At 40.9% G+C, this 19,561-nt stretch overlaps 2 protein-coding genes across 2 annotated transcripts in view; one reads left to right on the top strand and one right to left on the bottom strand.

Annotated features, from left to right (window-relative positions):
• Positions 1-335: 335 nt before the first annotated feature.
• On the top strand, positions 336-12,708 carry rrp12 (ribosomal RNA processing 12 homolog). Its single transcript, XM_083897276.1, has 34 exons — positions 336-515; positions 1,915-2,144; positions 2,349-2,432; positions 2,523-2,599; positions 2,712-2,817; positions 2,905-3,021; positions 3,125-3,263; positions 3,361-3,488; positions 3,593-3,691; positions 4,053-4,144; positions 4,223-4,334; positions 4,714-4,814; positions 4,900-5,014; positions 5,096-5,238; positions 5,310-5,431; positions 5,517-5,581; positions 6,225-6,387; positions 6,474-6,628; positions 7,635-7,702; positions 7,803-7,896; positions 7,993-8,151; positions 8,274-8,354; positions 8,430-8,535; positions 9,141-9,248; positions 9,332-9,489; positions 9,590-9,681; positions 10,434-10,589; positions 10,684-10,847; positions 10,955-11,065; positions 11,154-11,203; positions 11,318-11,393; positions 11,876-11,943; positions 12,037-12,119; positions 12,208-12,708. Exons 1-34 carry the CDS (start codon positions 377-379, stop codon positions 12,308-12,310), a joined length of 3,864 nt encoding a protein of 1,287 aa, XP_083753402.1. The 5' UTR covers positions 336-376; the 3' UTR covers positions 12,311-12,708.
• A 1,228-nt stretch (positions 12,709-13,936) lies between these two features.
• Positions 13,937-19,561, bottom strand: part of antxr1d (ANTXR cell adhesion molecule 1d) — a 28,442-nt gene continuing 22,817 nt past the window's right edge. The window contains exon 18 of the mRNA XM_083897278.1: positions 13,937-14,642. Within this exon, the coding sequence (XP_083753404.1) occupies positions 14,328-14,642 (315 nt within the window). The 3' untranslated portion in view covers positions 13,937-14,327. The remainder of the gene's footprint in view (positions 14,643-19,561) is intronic.

Genomic DNA, 19,561 nt, shown 5'->3' with positions numbered 1-19,561 from the left:
TCAAGTCATTGCAGTGTTTGTGATTGTATTCAATAGAATTTTTCAAAACCAGGACTTATCCTGGAACATTATATATATCTGTGTGTGTGTATATAATTTTAATAATCTCTATTGTCATAACAGCACATCAGAAGCTACTGTAATAATCCATCCATCCATTATCTCCTAATCTTAATCACTTTTCCCTTTAAAACCCTTTGTTTTGTTTATGTGATGGTTCTGCATGTGTACGGTGAACAGCGCCCTCTAACGACAAAACAACAACACGACCAGGCCGAGCAGCAGTTGAGAAGGCCCGTGACGTCACTTGGTATGCGACAGAGTCGCCTGCAGCTGCTCAGCCTGTTGGGGTAACGTGATTGTTTTCACCCCGAAAATGGTGAAATCGGGGAAACTGCGGTCCGGCACCGGGTCGAAACTCAAGCGGTGGAAGAAAGGACACAGTAGTGACTCCAACCCGCAGACGAGTCGCTTCCGACAGGCAGCAAAAAGCCGCTTCTTCAGCCGACCCTCCGGTAAGTCTCCCATTGCACGTGGGTCACTGTGGCTAGTGACGGCTAACGCTAGCTAGCTAGCTTTGAGCTGTTTAACTTTGGGTAGTCGTGGAAATGTTGGTGCGTTACGACGTTAAATATGTATAAAAACGCCATTCGTGGACGTCTGTCAACTTTCAGTTACTTTAAATATGATGTCAGTCCGTACAGTTTATTATTTCTTTGGACTTGTGTGTGTGTGTGTGTGTGTGTGTGTGTGTGTACACACATGTCTTAAAAAGGCTGTGGATCAATTATCGAACAAACCTATCTTTGTGAGGACATTTTGACCTTTTGAGGACATTTTGGCTGGTCCACACAACTTTAACGGGCCTTAAGTTAAAGTTAAGCAGTGGTTTTAGCGTCAGGGTGAGAATAAAGTTTAGGTTAGGGTTAGGTTATTTAGTTGTGATGGTTAAGGTTAGGGTAAGGGGCTACAGGGAATGTATTATCTCTGCGTTTCCAGAAAAATAATGCAAAACCAGCGTATGTGTGTTAGTGAGAGGGAGAGAGCCAAAGTTGCTCCTTGTTCAAACTTGAAATGTTTTGAAATGATTGCTGGCATCTTTTAACTACTGTGGTATTCAGTGTAAATGTAAATGTTTCAGTGTAATATTTAAATGTGTGCACTAGGAGACTGATATGAATTAATATTGGAATACTATTCATTTGATCTGTAAAATAAGCACTGGAAGAAAAACTAAATCCTATTTCCTTGTGTCAAATTAAACAAAGACAGAGCTTGGTGTAATTATAAGTAGCCAGGGATGAGTTTAGTAACTTATTCATAAGCAATTAATCATTGCAGCCCTACATTTTGTCTTACTGTTGTATTGTGGCACAGCGTGTCATGAAAGTGCCTTTAAATTAATATATTATGATACTGATGACTTTCCTTTAGTTACTTTCAGGTATGCATGATATTATCGCCACAATGTTGCTATCGGCAGATATCGGCATATCACACCAAAATCTGTTGACTGAAAAAGCTGCGACCTCCTTGACTTCTATGCTAGTGTCCCCTACAGCTATTATTTTGCACAATGAAGATATTTTATATCCACATCTTCTGTGACATGAGTATTAAAATATTAAGTTAATTTCACTACTAGGGGAAACTCTGCAGTAGGAGAAGATCAATCAAAAAGTTACTAGTTACTTTTGAATGTGATTGTAAACCAAATCCATCCAAGTCTTCAACACACAGGAGTAGGACTGTAGTTGTATGGTCCATATCTGATATCCTCACTGTTTTGTGTATATTATGTATTTTGTCGAGCTAGAATACACCATGGTGAATTTCAGTTAACGTTTTTCAGTATTGCTGTAACACAACATGGAGGGGAGTTTAATGTACAGGAATCTTTTTTTTCCCGCTCAGGAAAGAGTGACCTAACGGTTGATGCCCTAAAGCTTCACAATGACCTGCAGACGGGTCCGCTTGAGCTCAGTGCTGGTGGCCGTAAAGATGCCTTTATGGAAGAGGAGCCTGATCAGGCGATATCGGAAAGAACCTCCGGCACCTTCCTCAGCGGCCTGTCGGACTGTTCCAACCTGACCTTCAGGAAAGTGCAGCGCTTCTGGGAGTCTAATTCAGCTGCTCACAAAGAGGTAAGAATTACTATGGAGGTAGATCCTTTATCCTCAGTAAACATTATGAACAAATATTTACATAGATGTTAAATTTGAAGATTGCCATTTTGCATAAGGAGCAAATGAAAATAAGAGTTGTTTCCTCAGAGTTGATGCATGGATGTTAATCTGATAAATTTCATTTTGAGTGCAGCTGTAGATTTCACCTGATATGTGTCATAGATATGTGCGGTACTGGCAGCTGTTACCGAGGTGATCCGTAGTCAAGGTGGGAAAGAGACTGAAACTGAGTACTTTGCTGCTTTGGTGAGTGACGCCTTATTTTTGTTCACTAAAATAGTTTTATGCTGTAAAGTGATAATGTGCTTAAGTGCTGTGTCTGCGTTTTTTTAATAGATGACCACCCTGGAGGTTGTGGATTCAGCAGAGTCGCAGGCTGCAGTCGCATATCTCCTCAACCTAGTCATGAAACGGTAGGATTTAAAACACTTTCATACCTTTTCCCCTCTGAAACAATAAGCCTTTATCACGTCAAACAAAATAACATACAACAAATCCATCTAACATGTGTATTGTGCTGCCTAGGGTTCCTGCTCCAGTGCTCATATCAAAGTTTTCAGACACCACAAAGGCTCTGATGGACGTCATGTCGAAACAGGCCACAGCTGAAACTGCCTCGGCTCTTAGATGGGTAAGGAGGTTTGGGTCTACACTGCTTTTGTTTCTTAATTATTCAGCAGCAAAGATTAAGAATTTTTTTTTCTTTTTGCATCTTTAGATCCTGTCATGCTTGGCCACATTGTTGAGGAAGCAGGATGCTTCTGTCTGGACTTACCCATATACCCTTCAGGTTTTTCACGGCCTGCTCAGCTTCACGGTTCACAATAAGCCTAAGGTCAGTATCATCCTCCTCAGTAGTGATGCACATTTAATTCAACATAACACGACTCCCTGAAATGGCCTTTTAATGTAATTTAATGCAACTATTTTCCTCTCAGGTCCGACGAGCAGCACAACAAGGGGTTTGCTCCATTCTTAGAGGCAGTGATTTCCTGTTTACAGATAACGCCCCGACTCATCACCCTGCTGCAGCGACCACCGCCAAGTTCTGCATCAAAGAACTGGAGCAGGCAGGAGGTAAAACACCAGAGTTATTGGCATTCTTTACTCATGTATCCCCCCCTTTTAAACAAATAACAGTTTGTACTTCATGCCTGTGTTTTTGTAATGTCAGGCAGCAAAGAGGACACGACCACACTCCATGTGCTGGGTCTTTTGAAGGAGCTGATTGGGACTTTTCCTCTGGCAGCTGTCAAGTCGTGTTGTGAGACACTGCTGCGTGTGATGACACTGAGTCACGTGGTGAGAACTCATATTATTCAAATATTCACAGATGCTCTAAGTTTGTCAACATGCTTTTTTAAAATTCTGGTTTCTAATTGATCTGCTGTTTTTGGTCAATGTAGCTGGTGACGGCGAATGCCATGCAGGCCTTCCACAAGCTGCTCAGTGGGAAGCCAAATGCTTCGACCCTCTCACCAGAGCTCAACGCACAGATCATCACAGTGAGTAAATACACATTTTAAAAAGTGTGCAAAAGTTGTTTTACAAAGTGTGTTTTTCTTTCGTGTCAAATGGCTCTGCAGTGCGTGTGCATTTTTCATCTCAGGTGAATGTGCTAATTTCTTTTTCTATTGCTCTTTTTTTGCAATTTCTGGCATCGCGCTATTACGCTAAACGCACAGTATAATTTATTTCGCCAATCATTTGATGAAAATAATCGTATTGTATCATCGTATTGGTGAAAGAAACACCACTGGCAATGGTGTTAATCCCAGTGTATCAGCTACACCTGGATTTAAAAATCCAGGGTTACCCTGCTAATATCAGTATAAAAGATGTTTGTTCTAATTCCTAACCCCCCAGGCTCTATACGACTACCTGCCCAGTGAGAACGACCTGCAGCCTCTGCTGGCTTGGCTCGCTGTCATGGAGAAAGCACACATTCACTTGGCAAAGTAAAGTATCTGCATTTTCTCACACTGTTTTTAATCAAATGAGTTATCCATTTGTTGATCAGTAGTCTCTCTGTGTAGCTTGCAGAGTTCTCTGAGTTTGGGTCACCTCCCTCGCCTCTTCTCTGCTGCCATGTCTTGCCTGTTGTCGCCTCACACACAGGTGGTTTCTGCCGCCACCAACACACTAAAGGTAAGATGATAATCTTCTGGTAACTTGATTGATATGGTTTGAATAGATTGCTCTGCTTAGATGCTGGGTTGTAATTGAATATTTAAAGATGTATTAGAACAAAGGAAGTGTATACGTTTTTCTCGTGCCGTGAAGGAGTTCTGCACTGCGACTTACAAGGCGATTGTGAGGAGAGTGTCATGATGCTGATCCATTTTAACTTCATCTACGTTTGGAAGTTGTGTCACAAACAAAAGTTATTTACCGAAGCACCCCATGCAGATCGATTAGTTATGTCTCACTTTCTGTTAGTCACCCTGCTTTAAAAGATCTGATTTGAGGAAAAAGAATCTGATTTGCTTTCAATTTAGTGAACATGGACTGCTGTATTGGTTTTCAGAACTTGTTGACTGAGTGTATTGCTCCCTGCTTGGATGAAATGGGCCTCATCAGTGCCACAGCATCTGCAGGAAATCCTGGTTATATCTGCAAAATGTTTAAGTAAGTTCCTTGACACTGTTCTCAATCCACCACTTTTTGTAGTCAAGTGCTCATTGTAACCATTGTGTGTGTGTGTGTGTGTCAGAATCATAGAAGAAGGCTTGTCGTATCGCTACCATGCATCCTGGCCATTCGTGCTGCAAATTCTCGGCTGTTTCTATCAAGTCGCTGGGAAAAAAGCTCACCCCATCATGACTAAGGTATAGACGCACAACACTGACGATAACGAGGTGAGTAAAAATGGTAAACATTTGCCTGATTCCGTGTTGTATACTCGACAGTCCCTGCAGTCTCTGGCAGACCTGCGCTCCACTCCTCAGTTCCCCTTCAGTGGAGAGTTGGACATGGCTGTAGGAGGAGCAGTGGAGAGCATGGGGCCCGATATAGTGCTTGGTGCTGTGCCACTCAACATCACAGGCTTCAAGTAAGAGCACAGGAACACACTCTTTTTTTAAATTGTTTTCAGTTTAACTGACTTTTATATTGTTTCACCAGTGATGACTTGGAGTTCCCACGAAGCTGGCTGATCCCAGTTATACGGGATCACGTGAAGAACGCTCGTCTCGGTTTCTTCGCGTCTTATTTCCTCCCTCTGGCCACAACGCTTAAGCAGAGAGGTAAAACAAATGTGGTAGTGTTGTATGTGATGGTCAGGTTGCTGTGGGTGTACTTTCTTTGATGACACTGTTCTTTTGTTTGCAGGTGAGGAACTTGAACAAGCAGGACAGAAACTGGAGGCCAAAGTCTACCAGACTTTACAGCTTCAGGTATCCTGACAGACCTAACTTTAAAATGTTTAACAGCTCGATATGGCATTCCTGTTTTCAAGATAGTAAGAGGGGGTTAGCAAACTCAAATTTAAATGACGATAATGATGTGGACAGAGGTTTATAGTCCCAAAATAGCTTTGTTAGCAAGTAATATTGGTAACACTTAAGGTTTGGCAACACATATTTACCATTAACTAGATGCTTACTAACATATAAGTCACACACTAGCCCTTTATTAGTAATCTTTAAGCACGTATTAACACCTTATTTCACATAACCTTATTCTGCCTCTATTATGACATGAATTAAGATTTTTCCTACATAAGGTGTTAATACGTGCTTAATATTTACTAGTGAATATGTGTTCCCTAATCTAAAGTGTTACTGTAATATTTACATTATTATATTATATATTATTATTTTTTATTATATTATATATACATATTCTAGTATTATTCCAGTGCCTTTATTGTCTGGATTAGTGGAGTCTGGAGCAGTTTTGTCGTCCTCTTTTTTAGTCCGTTGTATAATCTTTTAATTTCATGCTTAATTATGTTTGTCATGTCTGTGCTCTCTGTAAGATGTAGATGCTGTGCGTTAAGTAAGTTAAGATGCTCATGTCTGTGTTCCCTCTTCTCAGATTTGGACAATGCTCCCCGGCTTCTGCACATGCCCCGTTGACCTGCTAGCATCCTTCAAAGGCATCGCACGCACACTTGGTATGGCTATTAACGAACAGCCGGACTTGAGACTCACAGTGTGCCAGGCTTTGCGCACTGTGATCAACAAAAGCTGCTCCACAGGTAGGAAGGACCCACACATGGAGAGAGATGCCACATTCTGTTAAATCAAGACATCTTAAAAAACATGTTGTGCATTATGTTTGCAGAGGAAGAAAAGGTAGAAGTGGGCCGCTTCTCCAAGAACTTCCTGCCCATCTTTTTCAACCTGTACAGCCAGCAACCTGCAGCTGGAGAGTCTGGCACCTACAGGATGACAGTGCTGGACACCATCAAAGTTTATCTCGCCGTCACTGAAACACCGGTCAGTCAAAGCTTACCGACATTCTGCTTAACTGTGTTATAATGTGGTTCAGAGACATATTCGTTTGTTGGTTTGCACAGTTGGATGTTTACAGTAAACTTGTATATATTATGTGATACTGATGACTTTAAGCTGACTGTCTTTCCAGTCGTAAGCTGTATTTCTTGTGCTGGTACAGTTTTTCCTTATGGAATCAATTGACTCTAAAGGAGGCTTTTAGTGCTTTAGTACATGCGCAGCAGAGAGAAGTTGTAGAATGAATTACAACACATGCCACAATCAAATATGTGCATCAATGCAGCTGAAAGTATGAGATTTGACTGCATGACAGGTTAAAAACTTACAGAAAAGACAGATTATGCGGTGAGCAAGCACAACGCAAATAGCACAAGCTCGACTTAAGTTATACACTACCGTTCTAAAGTTTGGGGTCACCTTTACAATTGTTTGTGTTTTCCATGAAAATTCACACCTTTATACATCAAAAGAGTTGCAAAATGAATAGAAAATACAGTCAACTGTGCCCTTCAAATTTTGCTTTCGTCAAAGAACCAGCAAAACTGTTTTCAGCTGTGCTAACATAATTGCACAAGGGTTTCCAAAGGTTTTCTAATCATTCAATAGCCTTCTAATGCGATTAGCAAACACAATGTACTATTAGAATACTGGAAATGGGCTTCTATACACCTACATATTCCATTAAAAAGTAGACTTTGCAGCTAGAATAGTTGTTAACAACATTAACAATGCATAGAGTGTATTTCTGATTCATTTAATGTTATATTCGTTGAAAAAAAGTGCTCCTTCAAAAATGAAGACATTTCCAAGTGACCCCAAACTTTTGAACGGTAGTGTAGATCTCTCTTGTTGGTATAAGAAGTGCAAAAATGTTGCAAACTTGGTGCAGCTGTGGTGGGACACATAAGACCATGGCGGACCACCACAGTATAGATGGTTAATGAGAAATATTGTGTGGCCTATCACTAAAACAAACAATGATCCTCAGATGACCTGCACCTTCCTGCAAAAAGCCACTGACAAACTGAGCAGCACAGACACCACCGAGTTCACACGGTAGGACATGAATCCAGAATATTTATTTGTTTGCCTTACATATGTTTAAAAAATGTATATCACTATAATTCTTTCTCTTATCTTGTTTTCTGCCACTCAGGCTTGCAATGATGGACCTTGTGGTTGCCATGGCTCCCTTTGTAGATGAGGTCACCATGACTAAAACGTTTGAGCTCATCAGGCCGTTTTTAGAGGTAACGGTACAGATTGTGTGCTGAATTCAAAAACCTATTGAACCTAATGTATATTAGTTTGTTAACTTTGTGTCCGTGTGCGCATTTGTTTTTCAGACCAAACAGCCGGCCATGCAGAAGAAGGCGTATCGTGTGCTGGAGGAGATGTGCGGAGGAGAGAGGGAGGAGTGCAGATCGTTCGTTATGGCTAATCTGGAAACACTCAAAGTCGTCTTGCTCGAGACTCTGAAAGACGCTTCTTCACCAGCAAAGCGGGTGAGAGGAGGTTTAGTGCTGTGAGACATTAATAAAGAAAACATGAGTGGGTGCTGTGTCTTCATTTAAACACAGCTGTCTGATGTATTTTAATAATGATGTGTCCTTTTTTTCCCTCTCAGCCGAGACTGAAGTGTCTCAGTCACATTGTGAAGAGACTTGGTGAAGAACACAAAGACTTTATCGTGGCACTTCTTCCAGAGGTACGCTCACAAGCAAACACTGTTATACACAATGGTGTGTGTGTGATTTTCACGAGACTACTCTCTCTCGTTTAGGTGATTATATGCACAAAGGAAGTGTCTGTTGGAGCTCGTAAGAACGCCTACAACCTGCTGGTGGACATGGGAAATGCTTTTGTTCGCTTCTGTGGGAACACAAAAGGTAACACACGTGACTTAAGGCCACATTATACTTCTCCGACTGCGTGATACGTTATCCGACTGCGTAACCACAGAGACCCTTCGAGCCTTCATACTTCTCCGTCGTGGTGACGGATACGCACTGCAATTTTCCCACCCGATCAGTAGGGGTCGCTACACAAGGTTGTTGTGCTTTTGGATACAGTGAGCAATGGCGTCTGAGAGAGAAAGAAGGTTGTAGTTGAAACAGTGGCCGTTTCTCACTTTTCTGTGTAACGAAACGTAGTTTTAAGATAATTCGAGGTGAGAAATTAGCCATTTAGAGTCTAAACATGTGGTTTGTTTATTAAGATATGACTTTACGCAGGAGTATAAATTGGGCTTTACTCTGATTATGGGTGTGTGTGGGGACCAGTGATGGTACGATACCACTCTTTTTGTGTCCGATACCGATATCCCAAACTCGAGTATTTACTGTATTAGTCTGTTGCAGTCATTTTAGAAAATTCATGAATGTATGAAGCTGTTAACATATTTGTGCCGAGTCATTTCAAAGACATTTGTAGGATATTTGGATTGTATTGGAATTTAGTATCTGATCCTGTAATTTTAAAATCTCTGATTCAGAAGCCATGGAGCAGTATTTGGTGTTGGTGTACGTGGGACTCACCGGCTCCGTCACCATGATCACCTGTACGGTGTTGGCACTAACTCGATTAGTGTTTGAGTATAAAGGTAGGCCCTGTTGATGTTGCACTATATTCTGTTTAAAGTCTTGTATGTGAGTCTGATTCATTGTGGCACCCTCACCCTCTCAGACTCTATAGAGGTGAGCACCATGGAGCAGATGCTGCACAACATTTGCCTCATTCTGTCGTCTCGTACGAGAGAGATCGTCAAAGCCGCTTTAGGCTTCATCAAAGTCATCCTTTTCATCATGGACCCCAAGACGCTGGCTTCACATGTTACTGTCATGGTAGGTGTGGCACTCATTTCAACACTGGGTCCAGAATTGAAGCATTTAGGTTGTTTTTTGTATTTTTCCTAAAACCGATTCTTACTCCTGCGCTGTGCAGATGGAGGGCATCGGAAACATCAACGACGACGTAAGGAGGCACTTCAGGACAAAACTGAAGAATATCTTCACGAAGTTCATCAGGAAGTTTGGGTAAGTGTTTTTTTTTTTATTTCTTGCATTAGACGGAGCCATCAATTTGTTATGTCTCTGAAAAGAGACTGTTTGGTGTAAGTGATGATTTGTTGTTTTATTTTGCCTGTAAAGTATTAGATGCGTTACGGCAGCACGGTATTGCTCCCTAACAGCAGAGAACATTGTGATGTTGTTTATCTGGTCTTTCCTACATTTCAATATTCTTTACATTTTCATGTGTTTTTTTTACGGCAAAAAACGTTGAGGATTGAAGATTGAAGATGAAGATTGAGGTGCAATCTTCATCTGCTTTATTCTGTTATTTATATTCTGTGAATGTATCACCATTGTTTGCCGTTTGTTGTCTGTCTTGCTGTGTGTATCTCTGAAGCTATAGTAGCATTTTTGCCCAAGAAATATTTCCCTGCGTGTACAATTAAGTATGTTAGGTTTGATTGACTTGAACAAATTAAGTTACATATCAACCTTTGTGATTATATATGTAATATGCGACTGCCAGATAAATATTTCTCTGTTTCCAATTGGATTAATGGTTCCTTATCTGGTTGTGGTAGTTTGAATAATGTCGAGTTGTTTTAGATGCATGTGTACTAATTATAATCAAACACTGTCAAAAAAGATAGTTGGAGCTCATTGCCATTTTTGTTTTAACCTGCATTTACTTTGCAGGTGTTTTTTCTGCCTCTTTTTCGTCACATATTCAGACTTGTATAATAAAACATGTTTCTGATCGTCTGCTGCGTTTCCAGTTTTGAGCTGGTGAAGAGCATGCTGCCTGCAGAACACCACAAGGTGCTCGTGAACATCCGCAAGGTTGAGGCTCGCTCCAAAAGACGCAAACAGGCCACGGAGCAACCGGACGACTCTGAGAGCGAAGAGGAGTCACCTAAAGCAAAGACTGAAAGGTTAGACTGCTCTCCTCCACACAGAAAGACATAAAGCCCTGTTTCTTTCACCCGTGTCCTTCGTTTATAACCTTCTGTCTTGTCCTCTTTAAAGCATTGAGGACATTTTGGCGGAGTCGGACAGTGATATGTCGGAGGACGAAGGAAAGGCTAAGAAGAAAAAAGGCAAACAGCAGAAAGGTCGAGCCTGGCTCAGAGAAGGAGAGGAAGATGACCCTCTTAACTTCCTGGATTCTAAAGTATCACAGAGAGTGCTAGGTAACAGACAGAACCTACACTTTAGTTCTAATTGCAGTACGTGTTTAACAAGAAAATAGCGTAGTATCTTCTGTGGAGTTAACACAGGTTTGTGTTGTTGTTCTCAGCCACCAACCCACAGCTAAAAAAGAGCAATAAGGTCAATCATGGCTTTAAAGTGACTTCAGATGGACGACTGATCATTAAAGACGACGAGGAGGAAGGCGGTAAAGAAAAAGGTCAGAGGAATCCTCCATGGTCCTGTGCGTTTGCTTTATCTCTAACAGGCTGTGACAATAACATCATTTACTCTTACTGTTCCCACAGATGAAGAAGAAGAGATAAAAGATATTCTGGAAGAGGCTGGAGTCAAGAGTGTCAGTACTTGCATGTGTGACGCATGTGGATGTCATTTTCTTGGCGGTGTAAAGACTTATTAGGTTATTGCTGTTTTTCATTCATCTGTATTTTTCTTCTTCTATCACCCTCAGAAAAAGACACAGAAACGGAAAATCCAAGACGACAACTTTGACGACATGGATGTTGAACCCAATTTAAAATACAAAGGTATGATGACTAGAGCTGCAACTAACGATTATTTTCATAATCGATTAATCTGTCGATTAATCATTTGGTCCATAAGTAGTCAGAAAATGCTAAAAAAATGTTCATCAGTGTTTGTCAAACCTGGAAATGATGATGTTCTCGAATGTCTTGTTTTGTCCACAAACCAAAATGATTCAGTTTTTAATGATTTCTTTATGTGGAGCAAAGAAACCAGAAAATATTTACATTTAAGAAGCTAAAACAATCAGAAATCATGTTTTAATCATGAAAAAAGCTTGAAACCGATTAATCGATTATCAAAATAGTTGACGATTAACTTAGTAATCGATTGATTGTACCAGCTCTAATGATGACTGACCTGTAAATGGTCAAAATGGATTAACACCTGTCCTGCATGTCTATGAATAAACAGCCAATCATCATGCTGTCTTTTGAGATATTGCGATTGAAGAGTAAGCAACACCTTTTCTCCTTCCACTCAGCTGGAGGCTCAGGAATCCACAGATCCCTCTCTGGTCGACCGGACACGGGAGCCGATTACAAGTCAAAGGTGAGTCTGGCGCTGTTACACACTTAAACTTGACAAGTTGTTGTGTCGCAACTATAATTCTGAGTGTCTGCTCTATCGTCCTCCGTCTCCCAGAAAGGAAAAGGAGACGTGAAGAAAAAGGGAAAGCTCGATCCTTACGCGTACATCCCTCTGAAGAAAGACCAGCTCAATCGCAGGTATGAGCAACAACAAACCACTGCAGAGTTCTGTGAAAAGACGAGGAATCGTAACCCTAACCCGCTAACACTTTTATGTGTTTTACAGGAAGCGTGCCAAACTACAGGGCCAGTTTAAGGGCATGGTGAAAGGAGCCCAGAAGGGGGCGCTGTCTGGAAGGAAAATGCAGAAGAAGAAGAGGAAAGCTTGAGAGCCTTCCCTATAGAACTCAATGGACTTTAAATGTGTGATGGTGTGCTCGTAGCCACCTTGGAGGTGTGTGTGTCTGTGTGTGTGTGTGTCTGACACACTGCCACTGAAGGTGAAACCAGTTTGTTTTTAAACTGATTTCTCGAAGGCAAAGTATGTGGCGAATGTGCTCCACCTGACGTCAAATAAACCAGGCAACTATACCTTAACGAAAGCATCGGTTAAAACTTGTTTCATTAAGGCTGTGTTGTACGCCTTTGTTATTGTGATATATGATCTCATGATGGCGCCGTGGAATTTTTGCAGTAATAACAGTGAATTTGTGATTAAAACGGCGAAACGTTTTTTCAAAACGACCCACTGCTCTCCAGCTTACAGGTACAGATTTATTTCTTCTTTTCTTCCAGCCAGACATTAAGAATCTCCTCAAGTGTTATACTGTTAGTCTTTTGTGATTCATTTCCCCAGAATGAAAGCAGCTAAATGAGTCATGGAGTGACTGACTGCTCTGCCAATCACACGTCGAGGGAGTCGAGGTCCACCGCTGATTCAGGACATTCTCAGACTAGCCATCATCAACCCTGATTTATGTATGTACGAACACATCAGGCCCCCTATTTTCTTATAGATTTTTTACTTCATATGTTTATAATTTACTTCCACGCAGGCCTTTATGGCAGAGTGAGAATCTGTTTTTAGAAATTTGGTTTGAACCGATTCCAAAGTCCACTGCAGGAAAACTGCACTGGTTATTAAAATGGGAAGGAGTGACACAAAGATTTACATCGGTGCAATGTGCTCCAGAAATATGACTTTGAATATACTTAACAGCAATTGAAAATCTTCAAATTTAATTTTGTAGACGACCCATATAAATGTCACAGATAGATTATTAGAGTCTTGACAGCGACGGAAGTGTAATTATTTTAATTAAAGAGCATTTCCTTAAAGTGGAACACCGAGTGTTCCTGCAGTATATTCACTTAACCAATAAATATGTCATTAGATCTCTGTTGCAACAGTCGCTTAGAGATGTTTCAGCACAAAGACTCCCAACTAGGTCGAAGTTGATTTCACAATGACTGTGCAAAAAAAGTACTGAAGTTTCAAAACCGCAGACGTAATCACTTAATTTCTAAGGAAGAAATCACAGCCTAGTAGCACGTTATATAAAAAGAAAAAAACATTTATTGAAAAACACTCACAAAAAGGTGTTAATAAAGAAACGATGCAAATGATCATTTCAGTCGGTAAATGAAGAACTCAGAAGATACTCGTATTCAATGCAACAACCTCGCATAACCCTTCCCGTATATCCATCTAAACATCGACCTTCTTTAAAGACCCATAAATCCACCTCACACTAAATAGAGAACAGATGCAGACGGGGCCTGAGTTGAAATAAATAAAACAAGGTGAAACTGCCCTGCAGTTGCTATTTGATTCATTTTTAACATTTGCTCTAAATTCTTAACCAGGATGTTTAAAAAAACAAGGTTTTTTTTGGGTTGGAAGGATCATGCTAAAACTAAAATGCATCTGTGTGACAGTATTAATAAAAAACACATCTACATTACAATCATCTTTCACTACTTGCTGTATTTCCACTTCCTCACTCAACATTGTCATTCTTGATTATTTATCACCACTCGTATCAAGTTAACTTACATCACATGAATCCTCTGCTGGATTTCCAAAAAGAATTGCACTTACTCTGACCACTCCTACTTCTGTACATACAAGCGTAACCAAGTAACTTCATGCCTTTTACTTTTTTTCCTATAACGTTTATGTTTTTTTAGTTTAGTTAATCTGAATGAAAGTCAGTAGCTGATTTTATTATATTCAGATAAATATTTTTGCTGTCCAGCAACAAAGCACTGAGCTGCAAACGAGAGCTCATGGCTGAAGAGATTTCTGCTGCCTCGGAGTCTTTGACGTAAAAAAAAAACAACCATTTTTTGTTGTTGTATATACATATAAAATGAGATGATGTATGAGTGGCCAAATTGTGATCATCAGAGCCTGGGTGGGGGTCTTGACGGTGGAGGGCCTGGAGGCCCCGGGGGTGCACGACTTGGGGGTGGACATGGAGGCAACTGTAGGTTTGGAGGGGGTACGCGGGAGGGCGGCGTGGTGCGGGGCCCTCTTGATGGAGGCTTTGTGCGGGGAACGGAATTGGAGACCAGAGGTCGCTGTTCCGCAGGCTCAGGAGGAGGAGCAGTGGACGGTGGTGGAGGAGGAGGAGAGGGAGAACGGTGTGCACGAGGAGCGGCCTGGTTGTTCGGGGTGGACGCCCCGTTTTTGACCCGCTGGAAATTAATACAGCGACCCTGTAAAGAGACACAAGTCGAAGAAGAACATTTGTTATACCCCATTCCCAGTGGTTTAATCCCAGGTTTAATGTAGACATATTATACCCTATTTCTCCAAGTGAACCTAGTTCCCTGGTGTCCTAATGAACATGTCTGTGACATGCTTTGGTTAAATACCTTAAGGATGAAGCACCACAGCATTTCAATCACTCTGCCAAAACAGCCCTGTTCAGAACGCTCAGTTTTGAGTGTCACTGAGGCTCCGGCAGCTAACAGCAGTTAGCATTTGGAAAAGCGATCCATTGCTGACATTGCCGTCATATATAAAATGTATCCACTGGACACGTAAATCCTCTGAGGCTGGAAGTTTGTGTAGAACTCTGCGCTGCACTGTGCAGCCAAGAATAGAACACTTCATGGAATTCCGCTTCTCCGGATACTATTGCCTGCACGAGGGCAATAGTTTTTTTTCAGGGACAAAGCGGAGCTCCGCGAGACAATTCCAGGAATGTCTCATTGTGACGTAGTGTGGAAATCAACATCGCCTGTTTTATCTCCTGTACTTAGACTGAGGCGGACCACAAAAACATGACCAAGTCATCTTTTTTTCACACTTTTCCAACTCCTAGGGCCTCCAGAGTCCCACATACAAGGATTAAATAGTTGATTTAATATGTCTCATTTAAATGTTTTTGTGTAGTTTTTTTTTTTTTTTTTTTTTTAAATGTGTGTTATGTGTTTTAATCTGCATTCAATCCCAGGCCAAATGACTCTTTAATGCCTCGGCTCTGCAGCTTTAAACCACAGATGCGAGTCGTCATTTCATGGCAAAGCACTGCAGATCAAAAAAGAGGCAGTGCATCTTTGTGCTTCATCAATGAGTCTAAGATCCACCAGCCAGAGTGATGTGTGAGTCTTTGTCCCAGCTCGGCTGACAGAGGCATGTGTGTGTGTGAGTGTAGCGCACAGAGCTGCTTCTGTCCACACCTGGGCTACAATAGCTGCGATGCTAACGCACACACACACACGCATACACACTTTTGCAGTGCAGAAGCGTTCCCTAGTTCCCCTCCCGCTCTGACTCGGGGGGGCCTCTCTTGATGCAGAACAGAAAGTGGTTTATGTCTCTCATGTGCTTGACTTGTTGGAATGTAAAGGCGGCGATTTCAGTATGCCCACAATAGTTAACAGAGGCCCCTTAGCATTTAACATAATTTACAAGTCGGAGAGAATGGAACGCTTCTCTTATTGTTCTCATTGATGTTTCGTCTCTCCGCGCCCTCTCTGTTCTCTGTGTAGCATCCTTCTACACAAACACACACACATTCTTGTAGTTGCTGCATATTGAGGACCAGGTAAAAGTGCTGACAAAGTGAGGACCAGCATTTCCACTTTGTAAATCAACACAATTACAAATATCTACTTCATGAATGACATCTATAAAGAACTACAGGGTGCAGTACAATAAAATGTCTGCAGTTGGAACCCCAGAGCAAAAAGTGTGTGAAACACCAGGGCTGGAAAACGGGTTTTTGTACCAAAGTGAGGCGCTGTGTTAAAAACGGAGTATAGCATGTTTACGACCTGAGGTAGCGATTTCAATGAAGACAAAGTGAGGACCGGCCAAAATGTCCTCACTTTGTAAAAATGACCTCACTCTGTTGGTTAAAAACCCCCACTGGTCCTCAGTATGTGGCAAGTACAAGAACACACACACACTTTTGCTCAGTCTTGTATGTGAAGGACGCAGAGTGGGTCTCAGATCCTTGGTGGTCTGATTATAACACCTTATTAAACAGAGAGGCCCTAAAGTCACACTGGGGCCATTAAGAGGGCCCCCAGCAGCAGTAGCTTTGTCACTCGGGGGTCCATTGTGTGTTTCTATAAGGGCTGCGTAATTGATAGGGGGGGGGGGGAGTCCGGTTTGCGGGGGGGTTAGCACTGACTGACTGCTTCAGTCTTGTTGCCAGGTCATGGTGAAAAGGCCAGTTTGAGAGCAGCAGAGCAGCAGCGAAACACCAGCGACAGCATACGGACACAATGAGAACACAAGCTCATGAATATGTGTGTGTTTGTGTGTGACTGTAAGAATGCCTCCACCAGAACAGAACAGAACATATGGCCTGAATGAAACCTCATGCCTCATGAATAACAGAAACAAGTGGGACCAGGGAGGTTAGAGGGCCTCGCTGCAAAGGAAACACCCCCCCAAAAAAACAGCACAAGGCTGCTGCTGAAACGGCAACATGAACACAAACATTGTTATGTGAGAGGCAATCTGTCACTCGCGCCACTTTTGCTGTAATTTTTCTTCACCTCTCGGGCGATTGTTTACTCCAAACTCTCAACCCCTTTTTTGGGAGGAAAAACAAAACCCTCAAACACCTCCAGCATTCCTCCTCACACCACTCCTCCTCCGTCTGGCCTCTGTTTCTTTTTATCTGAGCCCCGACTCCTTTGCCCTGTCCTCAAAAATACACTCACGAAAAAGCCTCCGTTTATGGGGAACTGATGTGCACAAGTATTTCTCGCCATTTATAGTCGAGAAAAAGCAAAAAACAAAAAAAGAAAGACGAGAGTGGAGACGCACATTTGACCCGACAGCTCTGTCTGTTCCCTCGCCTGATATTGACGGCAATAGAAGGAAAATGTCAACACTGTGCTTTGAGACAGAGTTTTGGGAGATCAGTTTTTTCTTTTTATGAAAACAATGGAAGTGAACAGAGTTTGGTATTGGAAAATAAGGAAATTCAACTTTTCTTCTTTAGTTGTACAAGATAGTCAGTCATACAACTACAAACATCTACCTAACTCTACAGAAGAGGATTAGGGCCACACAGGAAAACACATATTTGAATTCTGACTTTATTCTAAGAATTTTGACTTTAAACAGAATTCTGACATTTTTTTTTTATTTAATTTATAGAATTCTGACATTTATTTTTTGTTTTTTAATTTAATTTGAAGAATTCTGACTTTATTCTCAGAATTCTGACTTTAAACTCTAGAATTCTGACTTTTTTTTTTAAGCAGTTTATTTATTTTGCCGTCGTTTCCAACGTCTGTGCTTTTATTTATATTTTCAGTTATTCATAGAACTCTCCATGCACCATGCTGGGAATCATATATCTCTGGGTTATATATATATATATATATATATATATATATATATATATGTATATATATGTATATATATATATATATATATATGTATATATATATATATGTGTATATATATGTATATGTATATATATGTATATATATATATATGTATATATATGTATATGTATATATATGTATATATATATATATATATGTATATATATGTATATATATGTATATGTATATATATGTATATGTATGTATATATATGTATATGTATATGTATGTATATATATATATATATGTATATGTATATGTATATGTATATGTATATATATGTATATATATATATATGTATATGTATATATATATATATATATATATATATATATATAATATCTTGAAAATTCTCACTAGAATTCAGTGGATATATTTGGTGGGGAAATTTACAAATTTGATGAACGTGTCCTCTTGACTACTACTAGATGTGCTCTCTCAGGACAAATACCTTTTTCAGAGCAGTTCAGCATACAAAGCATACTGAACTGTTGTTTGAAAAGGTCAAACGTACCACAGTGAGACGGTGGACCTCCTGTTGCCAACTATAAACTGTACATTATGTTGTGAAATAAACTATAGACAGAAAATGCTGTTGATTTTCTTTTAAATGTTGTAGCAGAGTTAAGAGAGCAGAGCATGAAGGAGGGGGAGGCGCTGGTTGGTGGCCACCTTCTGCTCTGTGTGACGGGGCCATCGGTGCCATCAGCTCTGGGGACAAAAGAAGGGGGGAATCTCTTCTGTCACAATATGGCTCGTGGCCTTTCAACTCCCCATCTGTTTGTGTGACTCTCGCTCTGGAGAGATGACACGCACGTTACAGTGACACACACACACACACACACACACACACACAGCTGAGAGTTGAAATGCAGACAGGACGTGTGGCAGAAACTGGCAGCCCACTCCAGTGATTGTTTGCAGAGGCAACAGAGTGGGAGTAATGTGGGGAGAAAGCATGACGAGTTCCTCCTGAGCTGCTGAGAAAAGGAGAATTCTGATCCATGTTAGATGTCTAATTGTGCTTTTTTTTTTTTAATGTAATCTGACTCTGCTGTTTATCGTTTTTGAGAATCTGGATGTGTGCCTGTTGCTTGGCAACATTTAATATAGAAACAAAAAGTGGATTTTTTATTTTAATTTTTTTCACCCTCATTTCCTTCCATGTGAGACGCATGCGCAGGAACTTTATTTTCCTCAGTTAATGGTGCGTAAAGAGAGTTGAGGGGGTCATTGTTGAGCTGCTTTGTGAACCTACAGAGAGACTCGCACACAAACTTCTGCCCTGACAGACGAGAATTGTGTTGCTTTGGATGCAAAAAAAAAAAAAAGAGTCCAATATGGGAGGAAGGAATAAAAGCATTGATGGTGAGAACTTTTATAGACTGCAGATACAGTAGACAGACACACACACACACACAGACAGTCATACTTGTGATGAATCATGTCACTCAAAGAACAAATCGATAAATTCTTGCAGCGATGTGACCTCGGCGACGCGGCGCCACAATGAAGCCATTTACAATGGACCAGATGTTTCCCATGACAACCAGTGTGATGATGAAAACATGTCTGTGGGGTGATGGGATGGCACATACAGGGTCAAGGTTAGATAAGAGGCCACTCTCTGCTCTCTCTTGTTCTGGCTCACAGTGATGTCATTATGTTGGACGTTTCTAAAGCAGGCAGCGAGGACACAAAACCCTTGTGACATTGTGACTTCTTTCTTTTCTTTTCTCTTCTTTCTTTTTTTTTTTTTTTTAACTATAATTATCATT

The sequence above is a fragment of the Microchirus variegatus genome (assembly GCF_963457635.1).
Source record: "Microchirus variegatus genome assembly, chromosome: 11".
NCBI classification, from domain to species: domain Eukaryota; kingdom Metazoa; phylum Chordata; class Actinopteri; order Pleuronectiformes; family Soleidae; genus Microchirus; species Microchirus variegatus.
This window is presented reverse-complemented; position numbering and strand designations above follow the sequence as displayed.

Coding starts and splice junctions, on each gene's coding strand:
- rrp12 (XM_083897276.1), top strand. CDS start 377: ATGGTGAAATCGGGGAAACTGCGGTCCGGCACCGGGTCGAAACTCAAG. Junction 7,897..7,992: donor TCATCAGGCCGTTTTTAGAG/GTAACGGTACAG, acceptor TTTGTTTTTCAG/ACCAAACAGCCGGCCATGCA. Junction 11,944..12,036: donor GAGCCGATTACAAGTCAAAG/GTGAGTCTGGCG, acceptor TCCGTCTCCCAG/AAAGGAAAAGGAGACGTGAA.